Source organism: Spinacia oleracea, chromosome 2 (genome assembly GCF_020520425.1).
Source record: "Spinacia oleracea cultivar Varoflay chromosome 2, BTI_SOV_V1, whole genome shotgun sequence".
Lineage (NCBI taxonomy): Eukaryota > Viridiplantae > Streptophyta > Magnoliopsida > Caryophyllales > Amaranthaceae > Spinacia > Spinacia oleracea.
The window spans coordinates 21,341,031-21,358,016 of NC_079488.1; the positions used below are offsets into that span (position 1 = coordinate 21,341,031).

The 16,986-nt window shown below is 43.6% G+C and overlaps 1 protein-coding gene and 1 non-coding gene across 2 annotated transcripts; one reads left to right on the forward strand and one right to left on the reverse strand.

The window, feature by feature from the left end:
- Positions 1-4,805: 4,805 nt before the first annotated feature.
- LOC130468245 (small nucleolar RNA R71) lies at positions 4,806-4,912 on the forward strand. Its single transcript, XR_008928664.1, has one exon. It is a non-coding gene; the product is annotated as a small nucleolar RNA R71 (small nucleolar RNA).
- Positions 4,913-12,188: 7,276 nt separating this feature from the next.
- Positions 12,189-12,791, reverse strand: LOC130467267 (uncharacterized). Its single transcript, XM_056835734.1, has one exon. The coding sequence runs from the start codon at positions 12,789-12,791 to the stop codon at positions 12,189-12,191; it is 603 nt and encodes a 200-aa protein (XP_056691712.1).
- Positions 12,792-16,986: the final 4,195 nt, after the last annotated feature.

Sequence of the window (16,986 nt, forward strand, 5' to 3'; positions counted from 1 at the left end):
AGTCATATTATTGCCCTATAATTGCCGAAAATTATAGTACCTTAAGGGCGATTCTAGTTGGTCAATCTTAAGGCGGATCCGGACGTGCTGTGGACTATCTACGGAGGGACGACACTTGGAGTCCTAAAGACTTGTTCTTGTTCGGTTCGGGCGCAGCTAGGGAGGGCACGATACAAAGTTTATGCATCTAAATTATGCTATATGATTATGTGTAAATAATATGTTTCCTGGCATTATGGTTTTTCCGCAAGATTTATGTTTATTCATATGTATCATAACCTAACAAAATAAACACACAAAAATAAGTAAATGCAAAAATAAAAGGAAAAACATACCTAATATGTACAAGTGAGTGAAACACCCCCCCCAAGCTAAATCAGACAATGTCCTCATTGGCTCAAGGGGTATTGAACCATCTCGATCCTCCTCAGCATCACTGATGGCCTTGGCCATCATCACCATCATCACCATCATCACCATCCCGACCGCCATAACCGCTAGTGCCCGCTCCAAACCCACCGTAGTGGGTGGGTGTGAAAGTGCCCATGGCACCGGGAGCTCCATATCCCTCCGCGGGATAGGTAAACCAGGAAGGGTGATGAGCGTCCGGTGCAATGTAGCCCTGCCTGGCATGCTGATCATAGAAAGGGAATATGGTCCTCTGGTGATCAGTCGCGAACTCATGGAAATCGAGCTCAAGTCTGCCCAACCTCTCATGAATGGACCCCTGCTCCTCCTCTGGTGTAGGCCTACCCTGTGGCCTCCCCTCATCCCCTCGACGCCCCCTCCTAAAGTAGGTGCGAGGCTCGGGCTCGAACTGGTGGGGCTCTGGCTGTGGGGCAGGCAGGGGCTGCGGGTCAGGCTGCGGCTCACCCTTAAATCCAGGATATAAATAGTGAGCCTGACCGGGTCTGAAACGGGTGCGGCCCTGAGGGTCAGGTAAGGTGAAAAGCCTGTTCCCCTCGAACATCCACCACATGGCACCCGACCTAAACAACCCATGCTCACCCTGTAGGCGGCGAAGTCCAGCAAAATAGGCCAAATCAAGTAAGTTGCTACCCAAAACCGGGGTTTGGTTAGCCTCAACAAAGTTAACTGTGGCCATGGAAATGTGGGTGATCAACCCACCAACGGTAATGCGAGTAGTGTGCGTACTAGTGGCTATAGAAAAGAGTTGGGAGGCCATATGATGTGCTAGGTTCATTCTATACCTCTCTTCCCCTTCTAAAACATAGCCACCCAAAATTTCTAACTGAGTACTCCTAACATTTTGGTTCTCCTCTCTACCAAAAATTGTGAACCCCAAAAACCTGTAGAAAACAATAGGGACGGGGTGTTGTATTTTGGAAGCATGCAAGTGTTGCATACTACCGGGATTATCATTACCCGTCAGCTTTCCCCACATGGTACAGTTGTTATGAGCATTACCAGGTTTCCTACTATAGGCGGTGGACAAACCAAAAATCCCACCAAAATCAGCTATACTCATGGTAACATTACGGTTCATCAAGCGAAACTGAACCGCCGACACAGTTCTATAACCATCTCTACGCAAAACCAACGAACTCAAAAATTCCAAAGTTATACGCCTAAAGGTGAGACGCAACATACTATACATATCCTTCATACCGACACCATGAAAAAGACGTTTTACATCACTCTCAATACCCATTGCATGCAAAGACCTTTGACAAATAAAACGAGTGGGGATTACCTCCCTCTTCTTGAGGTGGATGAATCGGTCTCGTTGCCACTCCGTAGAAAAAATGACATCCGAGAAGTCCTCATCGGCTTCAAATTGGGGCGACGGAGGTGGTGTTGTCGGCTCCGGAGCTCGGCTTGTGGAAGCCTCATGTTGGTTTCTTGGTTGTGTGGTGCAACTCCTCCTTGGTCGGCTAGTCATGGTTGAAATCTGAATTTTTTGTGGTGTTTTGAGTTTTTGGTTGAATTTGGGGGTTTGGTGGAGAGTGGAGTAAACTGAAATTGGTTGGGTATAGGTTGTAGAGGATGATGAGAGGAATATTTTGATGTAAAGTTTGTTGAATTTGGTGGAGATTTGAGGGAGATATGAAAGATTGAAGTTTGTGAGAGTTGGGGTTTAATGGAGGAAGAGAGAGAAAATAAGGTTGAAGATGAAGAAAAGAATGAGGAAGGTGAGCAGCCCGTGCTTCTTAATCGCTGAAATCGCATTTCGCCCGATCGGGCAGCAGCTCGCCCGATCGGGCGGTTTTTGATTCTTTCCATTTGATCCTTGCGCACCCGATCGGGCGCTCCTCGCCCGATCCAGATCGGGCGAAATGCAATTGCCTGTATTTTTCACTTTTCAACCCAGAACACATCTCAACACCCCGTCATCACCAACCGCCCGATCGGGCGGAAGTTCGCCCGATCGGGCATTTGACTCGCCTTTTGTGTCGATCGGGCAACCGTCGCCCGCTCGGGAGATTTTCCAACATTTTCCTTGAATCGACACGCGCCTGATCGGGCGCTCCTCGCCCGATCCGGATCGGGCGATTCGCAGGCTTCTCCGTTTCAGCTTTTGTTCCACTTTTTCGAACTTGGAGCTTAGACCTGCACAGCATTAAACACCCAAACCGTAAAATACCCTCTTCTCGCCTCTCCAATACCAAAGACTACACTGAATCACACACTTGATCAAAAATTATACTAAAACACACAAAACGAAGCATAAAGTACACTACGGAAAGCAATAAATTGATAGTTAAGTACTCATCCCCTATTAGATTGGTGTAATGTCCCCATTACACAATCTCAATTTATGCACAGACAACGAAAGGAAGGGGATGAGAGCCACGACAACTCATCGAATGGGGGCACCAAAGATGGTGCCATCTGGTGTCAAATCAATTGCCTTGGATGGGCTATGTGGCGCGGGAAGTGACAGACCACGACCCCGATCATGATACGGTGCCCACCGCTCACCGAGCTTTCGGCCTTTCGGGTCTCAGCATCATCAAATCGTGCCTCCTTTCGAACCAATGCCAAAGAGTTCATACTCCGATCACCTCCACCTGCAAAACAATTTGAAACATGCGCTTTTTCCGAAGGATTGTTGGAGTTAGTATGAGTCAATTTAGTATTAAAATAATCATTAGAAACATTGACTCCAAAACATGACTCCTCTACCATAGGGCTCTTAGCAACATGGGTTAAATTGAAAGTAACCTTAATTGTCATCCCCCACATTTAAGGTCAGCTTGCCATTCTTGACATCTATGATTGCCCCCTCAGTGTGTAGGAAAGGTCGACCTAAAATAATAGGAATCTGTCTGTCCTCTTCCATGTCCAACACAACAAATTCAACAGGGATAAAAAATTTACCTACTCTAACAGGCACATCTTCTAGAACACCTAGGGGGTATTTTACAGATCTATCAGCCATTTGCAGAGTTATGTTGGTAACTTTTAAATCACCCATGTTCAACTTAGTACATACAGACAGGGGTATGACACTAACACTGGCACCTAAATCACATAAGGCTTTGTCAATAAAAAGGTTGCCAATATTACACGGGATAGAGAAACTCCCAGGGTCCTTTAACTTGGGTGGAGACTTATTTTGTAGTAAGGCACTGCACTCTTCAGTGAATGCAACAGTCTCCACCTCACTAAATGCTCTCTTCCTAGTCAAGATGTCTTTCATGTATTTAGCATATGCAGGTACTTGAGTAATTAATTAAGTGAAAGGAACTGTTACCTGCAGATTCTTTACCACTTCTAAGAACTTACCAAACTGCTTGTCTAGCTTGTTCTTTAGCTGACGGTGAGGGAAGGGAAGTTTGATAGGTGGAACTTGTATCTCAACTTTCTTCTCAACCCGTGTGCTAGCCTCCTTCTCTTTGACCACCTTCTCACTTTCCTCTGGCACAGCACCACTGGCAGGTACTCCAACCTCTTCTTCAATAGTCATAGGCGGCCCATCATACTCATATACACTCCGCAAAGTGACAACATTTACAGACTCTCTGGTCACAGGCTGTGAAGGGAGTTGACCTTTGGGTCTCTCTGCAAGAGTAGTAGCCATTTGTGCCAACTGTTTATCCATGATCTTGTTACGAGCAGTGAGGGCATCGATTTTGGCATCCTTTTCGCTCAGAGACCTCTGCAATTACAACATCATATTCCTCATCTCTACAAGCATGGGATCAGGCTATGTGGGTTGAGGTTGTGGAGGAAAACCAGGTGGTCCACTAGGTTGCGGGTTATAGTTACTCCGCGGTTGGTATGACTGTTGTGGTGGCGGTTGGTACTTTTGTTGTGGTGGTGGAGGGTGTTGAATCTGATGGGGGTTCTGGACATTAGTACTCCTATATGATAGTAGGGGGTTGGTTTTATACCCCTCGTTGTAAGAGTTTGAGTACGGATTGTTCTGCTTGTAGGACTGGAATGCATTGCATTGTTCGATAGAGCTCCGGCATTCCTATGCATATTGGCCTTGCATCCCACAACTATTACAGACATTGGCAGATTGGGCACTCATTGCAGCGACACTAGCATGTTGGGTGGATTGGGAGGATGCGATCTGTATATTATCTAGCTTGTGATGTAAGGCAGTTAGCTGAGCAGTAAGTTGTTCAATAGAATTCATCTCATGCTTAACACCCCGGTCGGCAAAACCTCTAGGATTCCCATATTGGGCACTATGGATGGCCATCTCCTTAATCACCTCTAAAGCTCTAGGCACCTCCAGTTGCATAAATCTCCCACTGGCAGCTGAATCCAAAAGACACCTAGACTCATTACCTAGACCATTATAGAACTGCTGAACCAGGAACCAGTCATCCAAACCATGGTGCGGGCACTCTCTTTGCAAGTCCTTGAATCTCTCCCAAACTTCGAACAAACTCTCATCTTCTTGTTGAGAGATACCTAATATCTGACCCCTCAGACGAGCTATCTTCTCAGGTGGGAAATATTTAACATAGAACGCAAGGGCTAAGGAATTCCAATCGGTGATTTTCATAGCTGCGCGGTTGAGACTGTTAATCCATAGCTTTGCCTTCCCACTCAATGAAAATGGAAAGAGTATGTCCATAGTCTGCTCCGGTGTTAAATTCTTCTGCTTAATGGTGGCACAATACTGAATGAAAGACTGAATATGGAGATTAGGATCTTCACCCTTTTCCCCACCGAATTGGTGTCTCTCAATCATGTTTATCAGCTGGTGATGTGGCAAAAAATAATTGGACATCGTGTCCCAATGATAGCTTGACACATGTCCTCCATAAATGGCACGAAGGCCCAACTTGTTTGACAGGCCCAATCCTAAAAAGGCACCTTAAAGCCCTTTATTTCAAAACGCACCAGATAAGGACACATGTCTTCATCTCTAAAGATCAGCCAGTCATATAACTAGGGTTTTTGGACACTTCCCAAAAACCCTAGCCCTATATATAGTCCAATTCCCAAGGTAAAAGGGGCAATGAATTCATTCCCACCAACCTAAAACTATCTTTGCTCTGCCTTCTCTCTACAAATTACTTATCTCTCTAGCTTATAATTACTTAAGCATCGGAGGGAATATTCCTACGGGAATATTCTTGTTTTGCAGGTTGCCAGAAATTCGAGCCAGGTCATACTTGATACCTCCGAGGAACGCATGCCACGTCAGCACCGTAAAAGATCCCACAACATTTGGCGCCATCTGTGGGGAGGTACAGTAACATGGTCGATCAACAACCTGACGTTGAAGCCGAACAATAAATTGGCTCAAGTGATCGACCTCCTCGAGGGAGGGGTCCACGCACTCGTCACCAAGGCGCCTTATCATGCCGCCATCCGGACTTGCTCGTCACCAAGGCGCCTCATCAAGCCGCCATCGGGACTTGCTCGTCACCAAGGCGCCTCATCAAGCCGCCTTGTCCAAACTCCTTGTCAGGACTTGCAAGCTCCCGTCAAGACTTGCAAGCTCCCCATCGGGACTTACTCCCTCCATCCGGACTTGCTCGTCACCAAGGCGCCTCATCAAGCCGCCTCGTCCAAACTCCTTGTCAGGACTTGCAAGCTCCCGTCAAGACTTGCAAGCTCCCCATCGGGACTTACTCCCTCCATCCGGACTTGCTCTTCACCAAGGCGCCTCATCAAGCCGCCATCGGGACTTGCTCGTCACCAAGGCGCCTCATCAAGCCGCCTTGTCCAAACTCCTTGTCAAGACTTGCAAGCTCCCGTCAAGACTTGCAAGCTCCCCATCGGGACTTACTCCCTCCATCCGGACTTGCTCGTCACCAAGGCGCCTCATCAAGCCGCCATCGGGACTTGCGCGTCACCAAGGCGCCTCATCAAGCCGCCTTGTCCAAACTCCTTGCCAGGACTTGCAAGCTCCCGTCAAGACTTGCAAGCTCCCCATCGGGACTTACTCCCTCCATCCGGACTTGCTCGTCACCAAGGCGCCTCATCAAGCCGCCATCGGGACTTGCTCGTCACCAAGGCGCCTCATCAAGCCGCCTTGTCCAAACTCCTTGTCAAGACTTGCAAGCTCCCGTCAAGACTTGCAAGCTCCCCATCGGGACTTACTCCCTCATGGACTTGCTCCCCGTCGGGACTTGCTCGTCACCAAGGCGCCACTGGACATTTGCTCATGCAGTATTAGGTTGGCAGTAAATGTGGAGCTCCCCTAATGTACCGCCAAGTAATCACCATCAAAGACCAAGCAAATATGGAGCTCGTCCACCATGAAATAGCAGCGTCCATGGTATAAATCATCGCCTAGGTTGTAACCTTTTTATGGGCTTCATCAAATACAACAAGCTACCTTGTAATGATCAAAAAGTGAAAAGCCGAACAAGTGGTATAATTTGTAAATCACACCGCAAGCAAGCATGTCACTGCTTCGATCTCGACTCGTCAAAAATCAACGGAAAACACTTAAGCTATAAGTATGGACGTCTAGGAGTAAATAAGGACGAAGCTCTTGTGCTGACACTCCACTACAAGAAACTAGCAAGGTTTTTTGTTCTATAACACCTGCGACATTGCCGGCGTCTCTCTATTATTACTCTCAAGCATGTCGTCCCTCTTATCTTTAGTTGCGGCGGAAGACGCGATGATGGCTGTGGTGGTGGTCAAGGCCGTGGAGGTTCACAGCCATCAAGCATCAGGTTTTTAATGAAGGCAAGTTAGAATGCGACTGCCGATGTCAGCTTAATCTCCAAAATGAAGAAACTTCAGTTGACGGCTTCATCATCAACGACCAAGGCTCAACCGCTACGGAGTCACAAGCCATTGGTGTTACCAAAACGGTCGGGCTTGGTACTTCTGAAATGAGGTACATGTGTTGTGAGAGCTAATCACTTCCTCGTCCAACTTTATAACAAAGACTTTCATCACTAAGATTCTCAAGCATGAGACACGGCATATATCATGTCGCTCAATCATGGAGAGTTCATTTGACGGGCCTTAGACCATGAGAGAGTCCATCACCACTTCTTATTACGACACACATTAGTTGACGGGTCGTTTAAGTTGTTCATTTTGGGGCATACTAGGCTGCAAGCTAAAAATTATTTGCCTTGGAAAAATGAACAACTATGAAATAAAGAAGCAAACATGTGGGTTACGTTTAAATGACGACCGTTATCCAATCATCATTACCTTGATGATACCTGCTTGAAGAAATCAAGTCATGGTGCGAGGCCGCCTTACCAGTACCTCAAAATTGCAAAGTAAAACAAGAATTTTCTAGGCTACATTACCAAGTAGTTCATACTTTGTGGAATATACATTACTTAGCTCCCAGTCAGGAAGCCTAACTCCTTGTCAGGACTTGCAAGCTCCCCTCAAGACTTGCAAGCTCCCCATCGGGACGGACTCCCTCATGGACTTGCTCCCAATAAGGACTTGCTCCTCATCAAGGCCTCTCATCAAGACTTCTCATCAAGGCCTCTCATCAAGACTTTTCGTCAAGGCGCCTCATCAAGGCCTCTCATCAAGGCCTCTCATAAAGGCCTCTCATCAAGGCCTCTCATCAAGGCCTCTCATCAAGGCCTCTCCTCAAGGCGCCTCATCAAGGCGCCTCATCAAGACTTCTCGTCAAGGCGCCTCATCAAGGCCTCTCATCAAGGCGCCTCATCAAGACTCCTCGTCAAGGCGCCTCATCAAGACTCCTCGACGGGACTCCTCGTCAGGACCCCTTGTCAGAACCTATAAAACCAAACGGCTTACTAAACGCCTACAAATATAGGGGCAAACCCTCCAAAAAGAACCATCAGGACTAGCTCCTCACCAAGGCGCCTCATCAAGCCGCCATCGGGACTTGCTCGTCACCAAGGCGCCTCATCAAGCCGCCTTGTCCAAACTCCTTGTCAGGACTTGCAAGCTCCCGTCAGGACTTGCAAGCTCCCCATCGGGACTTACTCCCGCCATCCGGACTTGCTCGTCACCAAGGCGCCTCATCAAGCCGCCATCGGGACTTGCTCGTCACCAAGGCTCCTCATCAAGCCGCCTCGTCCAAACTTCTTGTCAGGACTTGCAAGCTCCCGTCAAGACTTGCAAGCTCCCCATCGGGACTTACTCCCTCATGGACTTGCTCCCCATCGGGACTTGCTCGTCACCAAGGCGCCTCATCAAGCCGCCATCCGGACTTGCTCGTCATCAAGGCGCCTCATCAAGCCGCCATCGGGACTTGCTCGTCACCAAGGCGCCTCATCAAGCCGCCTTGTCCAAACTCCTTGTCAGGACTTGCAAGCTCCCGTCAAGACTTGCAAGCTCCCCATCGGGACTTACTCCCTCATGGACTTGCTCCCCATCGGGACTTACTCGTCACCAAGGCGCCTCATCAAGCCACCATCCGGACTTGCTCGTCACCAAGGCGCCTCATCAAGCCGCCATCGGGACTTGCTCGTCACCAAGGCGCTTCATCAACCCGCCTTGTCCAAACTCCTTGTCAGGACTTGCAAGCTCCCGTCAAGACTTGCAAGCTCCCCATCGGGACTTACTCCCTCCATCGGGACTTGCTCGTCACCAAGGCGCCTCATCAAGCCGCCATCGGGACTTGCTCGTCAACAAGGCGCCTCATCAAGCCGCCTTGTCCAAACTCCTTGTCAGGACTTGCAAGCTCCCATCAAGACTTGCAAGCTCCCCATCGGGACTTCAATCCCTCATGGACTTGCTCCCCATCGGGACTTGCTTGTCACCAAGGCGCTTCATCAAGCCGCCTCGTCCAAACTCCTTGTCAGGACTTGCAAGCTCCCCTCAAGACTTGCAAGCTCCCCATCGGGACTTACTCCCTCATGGACTTGCTCCCCATCGGGACTTGCTCCCGTCATGACTCAATAAAGATAGTCAATCAATATCGACGCCTTCTCATAGATGGTGTCAGAAAAGACTAATCGGTTGACGGCCTAAGAAGTGGCCTAGATTAGCGCCCCAAATTAGATTGATCACCTAAAACACTAGGGTTACAGTCCACATATGGGCAACAAAATTCATTTCCAAAAAACCAGCATATGACTGAAAATGGATGAATACATAAAAAGTGCACAGAAGGCACAATAAAAAAGTGCACAGAAGGCACGGAATTTCCTACATGCGCACACAGCGCGAAAACCAAAATAAAGAGTGCCAAAAAGCACCAATGTTAATACAAAGCGCTGGCGCCGCGAAAACCAACAGTCAAAGAAAAGGTTAAGGACCAGGAGCGGTCAAACTACCATCCTGGACGCCCAGCTCGACGGAGGAAATCACTTCTTCTTCCTCCACGTCTTCCTCCTCCCAATCAGGACTTGCAAGCTCCTATATTGACTTGCAAACTCCCATCATGACACATGACTAGCCACATGTTAGATCCCAAGTTTCTCTCTAAATATGCCCAAGTTGAGTCGCAACTGACAAAATTTTGCCTCCCGCCATAAAGTACTAGTTGAGTCGCTCATTAAATTTTCAAAGGCGACTTACCTTGTAAAAAAGATAAGACCCCTTTGAGGGGCAAATGATGTGGCAAAAAATAATTGGACATCGTGTTCCAATGATAGCTTGACACATGTCCTCCATAAATGGCACGAAGGCCCAACTTGTTTGACAGGCCCAATCCTAAAAAGGCACCTTAAAGCCCTTTATTTCAAAACGCACCAGATAAGGACACATGTCTTCATCTCTAAAGATTAGCCAGTCATATAACTAGGGTTTTTGGACACTTCCCAAAAACCCTAGCCCTATATATAGTCCAATTCCCAAGGTAAAAGGGGCAATGAATTCATTCCCACCAACCTAAAACTATCTTTGCTCTGCCTTCTCTCTACAAATTACTTATCTCTCTAGCTTATACTTACTTAAGCATCGGAGGGAATATTCCTACGGGAATATTCTTGTTTTGCAGGTTGCCAGAAATTCGAGCCAGGTCATACTTGATACCTCCGAGGAACGCGTGCCACGTCAGCACCGTAAAAGATCCCACAACAGCCGGGGTTCGATCTTAAAATTCTCGACCGCAATGGAAGGCATGATTGCCTTGGGAAGCATAGACAGACTTGGTTTAGAATAGTCTGTAAGCCTTGGCACAAGTGGGGGTGGCGGTGGTGGTGCTTGGTCACCCATCTCTGAATCTGTATGGAATAGATTGCTAATCAGATAGTCGGATTCAGAGTCAGAATAGTCTCTTAACTGTTCAACGAATCTACGCCGTCTACGAAAGGTCCGTTCAGGTTCAGGATCGAACGAAGTCAGATCGCTGGTATGGACAGTCCTGGGCATAAACAAGCAAAAACTAGAAAACAGTCGTGAGATCCGATCTCAAGGAACGGGGGTTCCTTGAGAGGTAAAGTAACAAACAATAATCTAGAAATAACAATTAATAACAGAAAATAAAACCGTTTCCCCGGCAACGGCGCCAAAATTTGACAGGCTAAATCGCACTCCTATCAAAGATAAACCTAACGTTCACCAACTAAAAATATAGCAAGGGAAGCAGGGATCGTATCCACAGGGAAACAGGCGTTCTTTCTACTATTAAATTACTAATCTAGACTACTGGTAACAAGTAATCAAATCGGAAAATAACAATATTAAAGGAATCTAGGGCAGCGGTTCACCATAAATGCAGACCGGGATTGGACAACGGACAATAACAATCAATTAACAATCATAACTAGGAAAACATGCATCTCTCGAATCTTATGAATTCATTAGGATAGAACAACTAGCGGGCTCTCGCTATGTACTAGAAATAATTCCTATCTAATAGCCACAGACCAAAAACATCAGATTTATACCTCTCGGCGCATAATCTAAGGTTAATCAAACTCAAATCAAAATAGTCCGGCCGAACAAAATTCACGAGCAATAATAATAAGCTATAGAAATTATAATCAATCAATCAATAGTCAAGTCCACATATAATCCCAATCATGCATTCATGGATCCCCTAAACCCTAGAAATTAAACTACTCACTCATGATAATAAATAACAAAGCAATTGACATAATAGAAAACATGATCAAAGCAATAAGATAAATTAAAGCAAGAAACAATACCAACTTGAAGAACGATGAAATAATAAAGCTTGAATCTTTGATTAAAATTAAAACTAAGTGTTTGGAGAAAAAATAGAGAACTCAATAATAAAACTAAGTTATTCAAAAACTAAATTAAAAGGTGTCCTACAAAATAATCAAGGCTAGCTTATATAGTTTGCCCAAAAATAACATAAAAAACGGAAATAAACCACGCGAAATACTGTTGGAGGTTGGCCGACGCTTTGCCCTATCGGGCGAATTGCTCGACAGTCGGCCCGATCGGGCGGTTTGCAAAAGGTTGAAATCAGATTCTAATGGGCGCCAGATCCGGACCGGGCGAACCGCGCCCGATCGGGCGCGTGTAGATGGCTTCACTTCTCTTTTAATTCCGCCCGATGGTCGCATTTCGCCCTCAGCTCACAGGGCGATTTGCAATCCTCAATATCCTTCGCCCATATTACCGAGTCTAATTCTCGGGGCTCAACCATAAGCATCTAAGGCTCCCGAAAGTCGACGATAAAGGTCCCAAACTTCCTCGGGCTCGTGTAGTGGCCTAAATCAACACGAAACGGGTCTAAAAAGACCAATTTCTCATAATTGAACCTGAAACTCAAGGCACACTAAATAACACATATTAGTACTAAAAATGGCTCCTAAGAGCTCATTTGACACAAAAAAGTACTAAGGGACGGGGGTGAAACACTATATAAAACACACATATCAGGGTGGAGGTAGATATTTCATTAACGTCGTTGCCTCTAAATTTGAATGATTACATGCATTGATGTCGCAATATCCAGTTACTCCGTCCGCATACAAGAATATGATTTGTGAACCCCAACGCACAACATCCTTAACACATGCTTCTATATGTATCTCCCTAGTTATAACCGAAGTCCATACTAGATCACCTGGCTTTGCATACGTTATGATTCCATTAGGTTGGCCAGGAATTGTTATAAGAATATAATCACCTCCTCTATCGTCGACTTGAATGACAAGCACCCTTTCCAAGAAAACACCTCTTAATTCATAAAAATCCATATCATCTTTCTCAGGAAAATCCTCATACCCGGGCATGGTCGATAGATGAGGTAGGGGAATACGAGTTTTGGTTAGTGGGTTAAACATATACAAGTCTTGGTTAAGATCAAGAGTCACAATCCAACCACAAGAGGAACCCCAACATCTAGCCCCAAAAGTTTGAGGGAGTTTTAATTGGTAACATCTTTGGTTATTTGGACAAAATATATTCCTAGAGAAGTTAGGGTTATCTTTGGTGTTCTCTGGCAGCATTAACAATGGCATACTCTTGTTCCACATCTTTTTATAGTAAGAATACGCGTAATGCCATGAACTACATACCGCAGAAAAATAAATAATGTCTTAAGGAGACTCTAGCTTCAACACTATTTCTCAAAGGATATCAACGGGTAGCGCGGACCAATCACAATCACAATCACAATCACCCATGTATCCTGCACTGCAATTATAAAAACATGTTTATAAAAATTCATGGGAAATACTGTTAGGTTATGATACATATGACAATACATAAATCATGCAGAAAAACCATAAAGCCAGGAAAGCATATTATTTACACATAATCATTTAGCATAGTATAGATGCATACACTTTGTAGCGTGCCTTCCCTAGCTGCGCCCGAACCGAACAAGAACAAGTCTTTAGGACTCCAAGTGTCGTCCCTCCGTAGATAGTCCACAGTACGTCCGGATCCGCCTCAAGATTGACCAACTAGAATCGCCCTTAAGGTGCTCAGGAATTTCGGCTATTATTGTGCAAGAGAGTGGCTGAATTTTTCTTTCAAAACTTACCCTTTTGAATACTTCAATCGTCTCTTTAAATTATGACCCTAGGCCCTTATTTATAGAGGTTTGGAAAGGGAATTGGAATCCTAGTAGGATACGATTTAATTAAACTTAGAATCCTACAAGGACTCTAATTAATTAAATAATCCTAATAGGAATAGGAATTTAATCACACACCAAATCCTAATAGATTTAGGAATTGTGCATGGACACAAACACACACACGCACGGAGCCACGAGGGCGCCCGCACGCGTGCGCTCGGCCCACGCTGGGCAGCCTTGCCTTGGCGCGCTGGGCCTGCCTTGCGGTGGGCCTGGCGCTGCCTTGGGCTGGGCGTTGGCGCGCGTCCTTGCTTGCTGGGCGATGGCCTGGCTTCGTGCTGGGCCTTCGTCCGGCAGGCCTCGTCCGATGCTTATTCGTACGATACGCTTCCGATTAAATTCCCGGTTCTGGAATTCATTTCCGATACGAACAATATTTAATATTTCCGATTCCGAAATTAATTTTCGTTTCGAACAAATATTTAATATTTTCGTTTCCGGAATTATTTTCCGATTCCGATAATATTTCCGATTCTGACAATATTTCCGTTTCCGGCAATATTTCCGATTCCGGCAATATTTCCATTTCCGATAATATTTTCCGATACGTACCATGTTTCCGTTTCCGGCAACATCTACGACTTGGATAATATTTATATTTCCGATACGATCCATATTTCCGTTTCCGGCAATATCATCGTTTCCGGAGTATTCATTTCTTACTTGTGACGATCTCAGCTCCCACTGAAACCAAGATCCGTCGATTCCGAATATCCATAGATAGAGTTTTTAATGCCATTAAATACTTGATCCGTTTACGTACTATTTGTGTGACCCTACGGGTTCAGTCAAGAGTAAGCTGTGGATTAATATCATTAATTCCACTTGAACTGAAGCGGCCTCTAGCTAGGCATTCAGCTCACTTGATCTCACTGAATTATTAACTTGTTAATTAATACTGAACCGCATTTATTAGACTTAACATTGAATGCATACTTGGACCAAGGGCATTATTTCCTTCAAATACAACATTGCAATATGGCGTTCTTGGTAGATAGAACGGGTTCAATTCCAATCAAATCCAAATCCATCTGTGTTGTAAAGAACAGAGAGTGCAAACACTAATGCGATAAGCCGATAATTACAATCAAAAATTAAAGATGGTGGTTTCCTAGTGTACTGATTACCAAGGCTGAAAAATCATGCATCAGTTAACAGTAAAGGTGTACTAGTGTACTGATTGTACACCATATTAGTTACGCGTAGGGTTTTATGGTCATACGGTCAGACCCTAGGGCCTAGAGATACAAGAATGGTCATCATTCTAGGATATGTTTGTTGATTTGGCTACACACGATCTGATGTCGTTCTAGTACACAAGCATAATCAGACACTACAGTTGCAGGACATAAAATAACTTTATTATAGTCATAATGACTAAACCAGGCAATACGAGACTTAGGATTAAAGATCGGTAATTAATTAGAAAATGGACAAAGTGACAGGAGCTAATAGTTATATCTTGTTGGATTCTTAAGCACTTTCATGTATGTAATACTGTAATGAACCATTAAACTGGCCATAGTTCCTTTGTCTTACAACATCAGTTACAGGAGTACGTCTGAATGTTGAAATCCTACAATTACTGAATTCTCCCTGTTTGTCTTTCACCTGCATCAAGGGCATTTATTTGACTACACATAACTTCATAAGATAGATAAAAGACCTAAATGGTTGGTTTTCTCAACTATCTCTAGGGAAGTTACAAGGCTGTGTAGCCAACCATTGCAGCATCACCCTTACCCAACCAATGACTTCTGCCCATGAAAGAACCTATCAGACCAGACTAGACCAACATAACCACAAAAACATAACCCATAAGTCACCATTGAACTGAGATAACCAACAGAGCAAAGACTAAGTTCAAATTAAACTAAGACTAGAACCAGAAATGAACTCTAAAGACCATACCAAAAACACCTAGCACAAGCCCAGCAAAACAAAACAAAAATATTCACATAAGTTTTTGTTAAATCCGACGATACCCACCCTCATAAATTTATTTCAATAATATGGGAGGGGAGAGGAAATTACTTGTATTAGTATATTCGAATTTTTATTAGTTGATAGTCTTTTAACACAAACTATATTATGAACATGCAATATAATTAATAACACATAAATATGTTTTTCTTTTATTATTGTAGTGATTTTTCAAAGTCATTAATTAATTATGTTAAGAGTGTGAAAAAAATAGGATAAGAATATTGCAGTAGAAATTTATTTATTAAGAATGTAAAAAATCAGATATTTTTATTATAGTTATTAGTAACATATAATGCAATATTAGAAAATCAATAGTAATAGCGCTTAGTATAATTTGTAATTTTTTCTATGTTAAGTGATTAATATTTTTTATATATCAATATCAACATACTATAATCGATTCTTGCAATAAAAAATGAACTCATAATTTTTTGTCATATACGGATTAATATGGAAGGAAACAAATTAGAAAATATATAGTTTTTAAAAGATTTTTTAGTGAAGTAGATATCTCTAACTAGTCTATACCTAGTCTATATCTAGTATTTTAAAAGGAATACCAAAGATTATTAGATGACACGTGACATCCTCATCTTTCATCCATTAATTTGTATTTTTTTTCTTTTTTTTCCTTTTGTTGTTTGTTATACGAAATATTTTGCAGTTTCAACACCTCTTCCATTTCATCTTCTTCATTCCACATCAATTTATCATTTAATTCGTATAACCTTTTCCACCCGGCCATCCCCCGCTTTAACACTCGATATTAATCCACCATCTAATTTATATATTTTTCAACTTTCAAATTTCAAATTTCACCTCTATATAATTAAATCATATATTCCTACTATAATATTAAGCCTTCAATAAAATTAGCACTTTAAAAGATCATTTAGCAACTCTATACAGTTGTTCGTTGGTCCCAACTAGCCGTCCTCCTCCCTTTTTTTTTCTCTCTAGGGTTTACAAATTTCAAAGGGTTTTTAGGCCGGAAATAGTCAAATTTCTTGTCTTCAGATTCAATAAAACTACATCGTTTGAGTGTAGTAAGTTCCCCTATGGTGAGATTAGTGAGTGTAGTAAGTTCCCCTATGGTGGGATTAGTTGAGTATTTGGGTTTTAGTATTAGTATAGTTTTGGTGGAGTATCGTCGTGAAATCGGTTCGTTGATAAAGAATTATACGAGATTGAACTAGTTTTAGTATAGTATTGATTGATTGATGCTTGAAATAATGGTTCAAAATTATCTTAAGAACTTCCTACATTACCCTGATACTTAATTAATTACAACATCATGAACTTTTTTAGATGAACTCTTATCTAATACGGAGTACACTATCACGATTCACGATGTCTACGAATCTATCATATTAAATTTGATCTATGATCAACATTTGATAGTCATAAAATTAAAAATGAAATCGGCTAAAAGAGATTGTTTTCCAAAAAAAAAAAAGTGATTGTAATAAACAAAAGAATGAAGGGGGGAAATGGGAATAATAGTTACGCAAATTATTGCAACTCCTTCGGCTTTTTTAGATAGGTAATGACAATACAAAATTCTAGTTTCTTATTTTTTCACAAATTTATGTTTCAGTTCC

Coding starts and splice junctions, on each gene's coding strand:
- LOC130467267 (XM_056835734.1), bottom strand. CDS start 12,791: ATGTGGAACAAGAGTATGCCATTGTTAATGCTGCCAGAGAACACCAAA.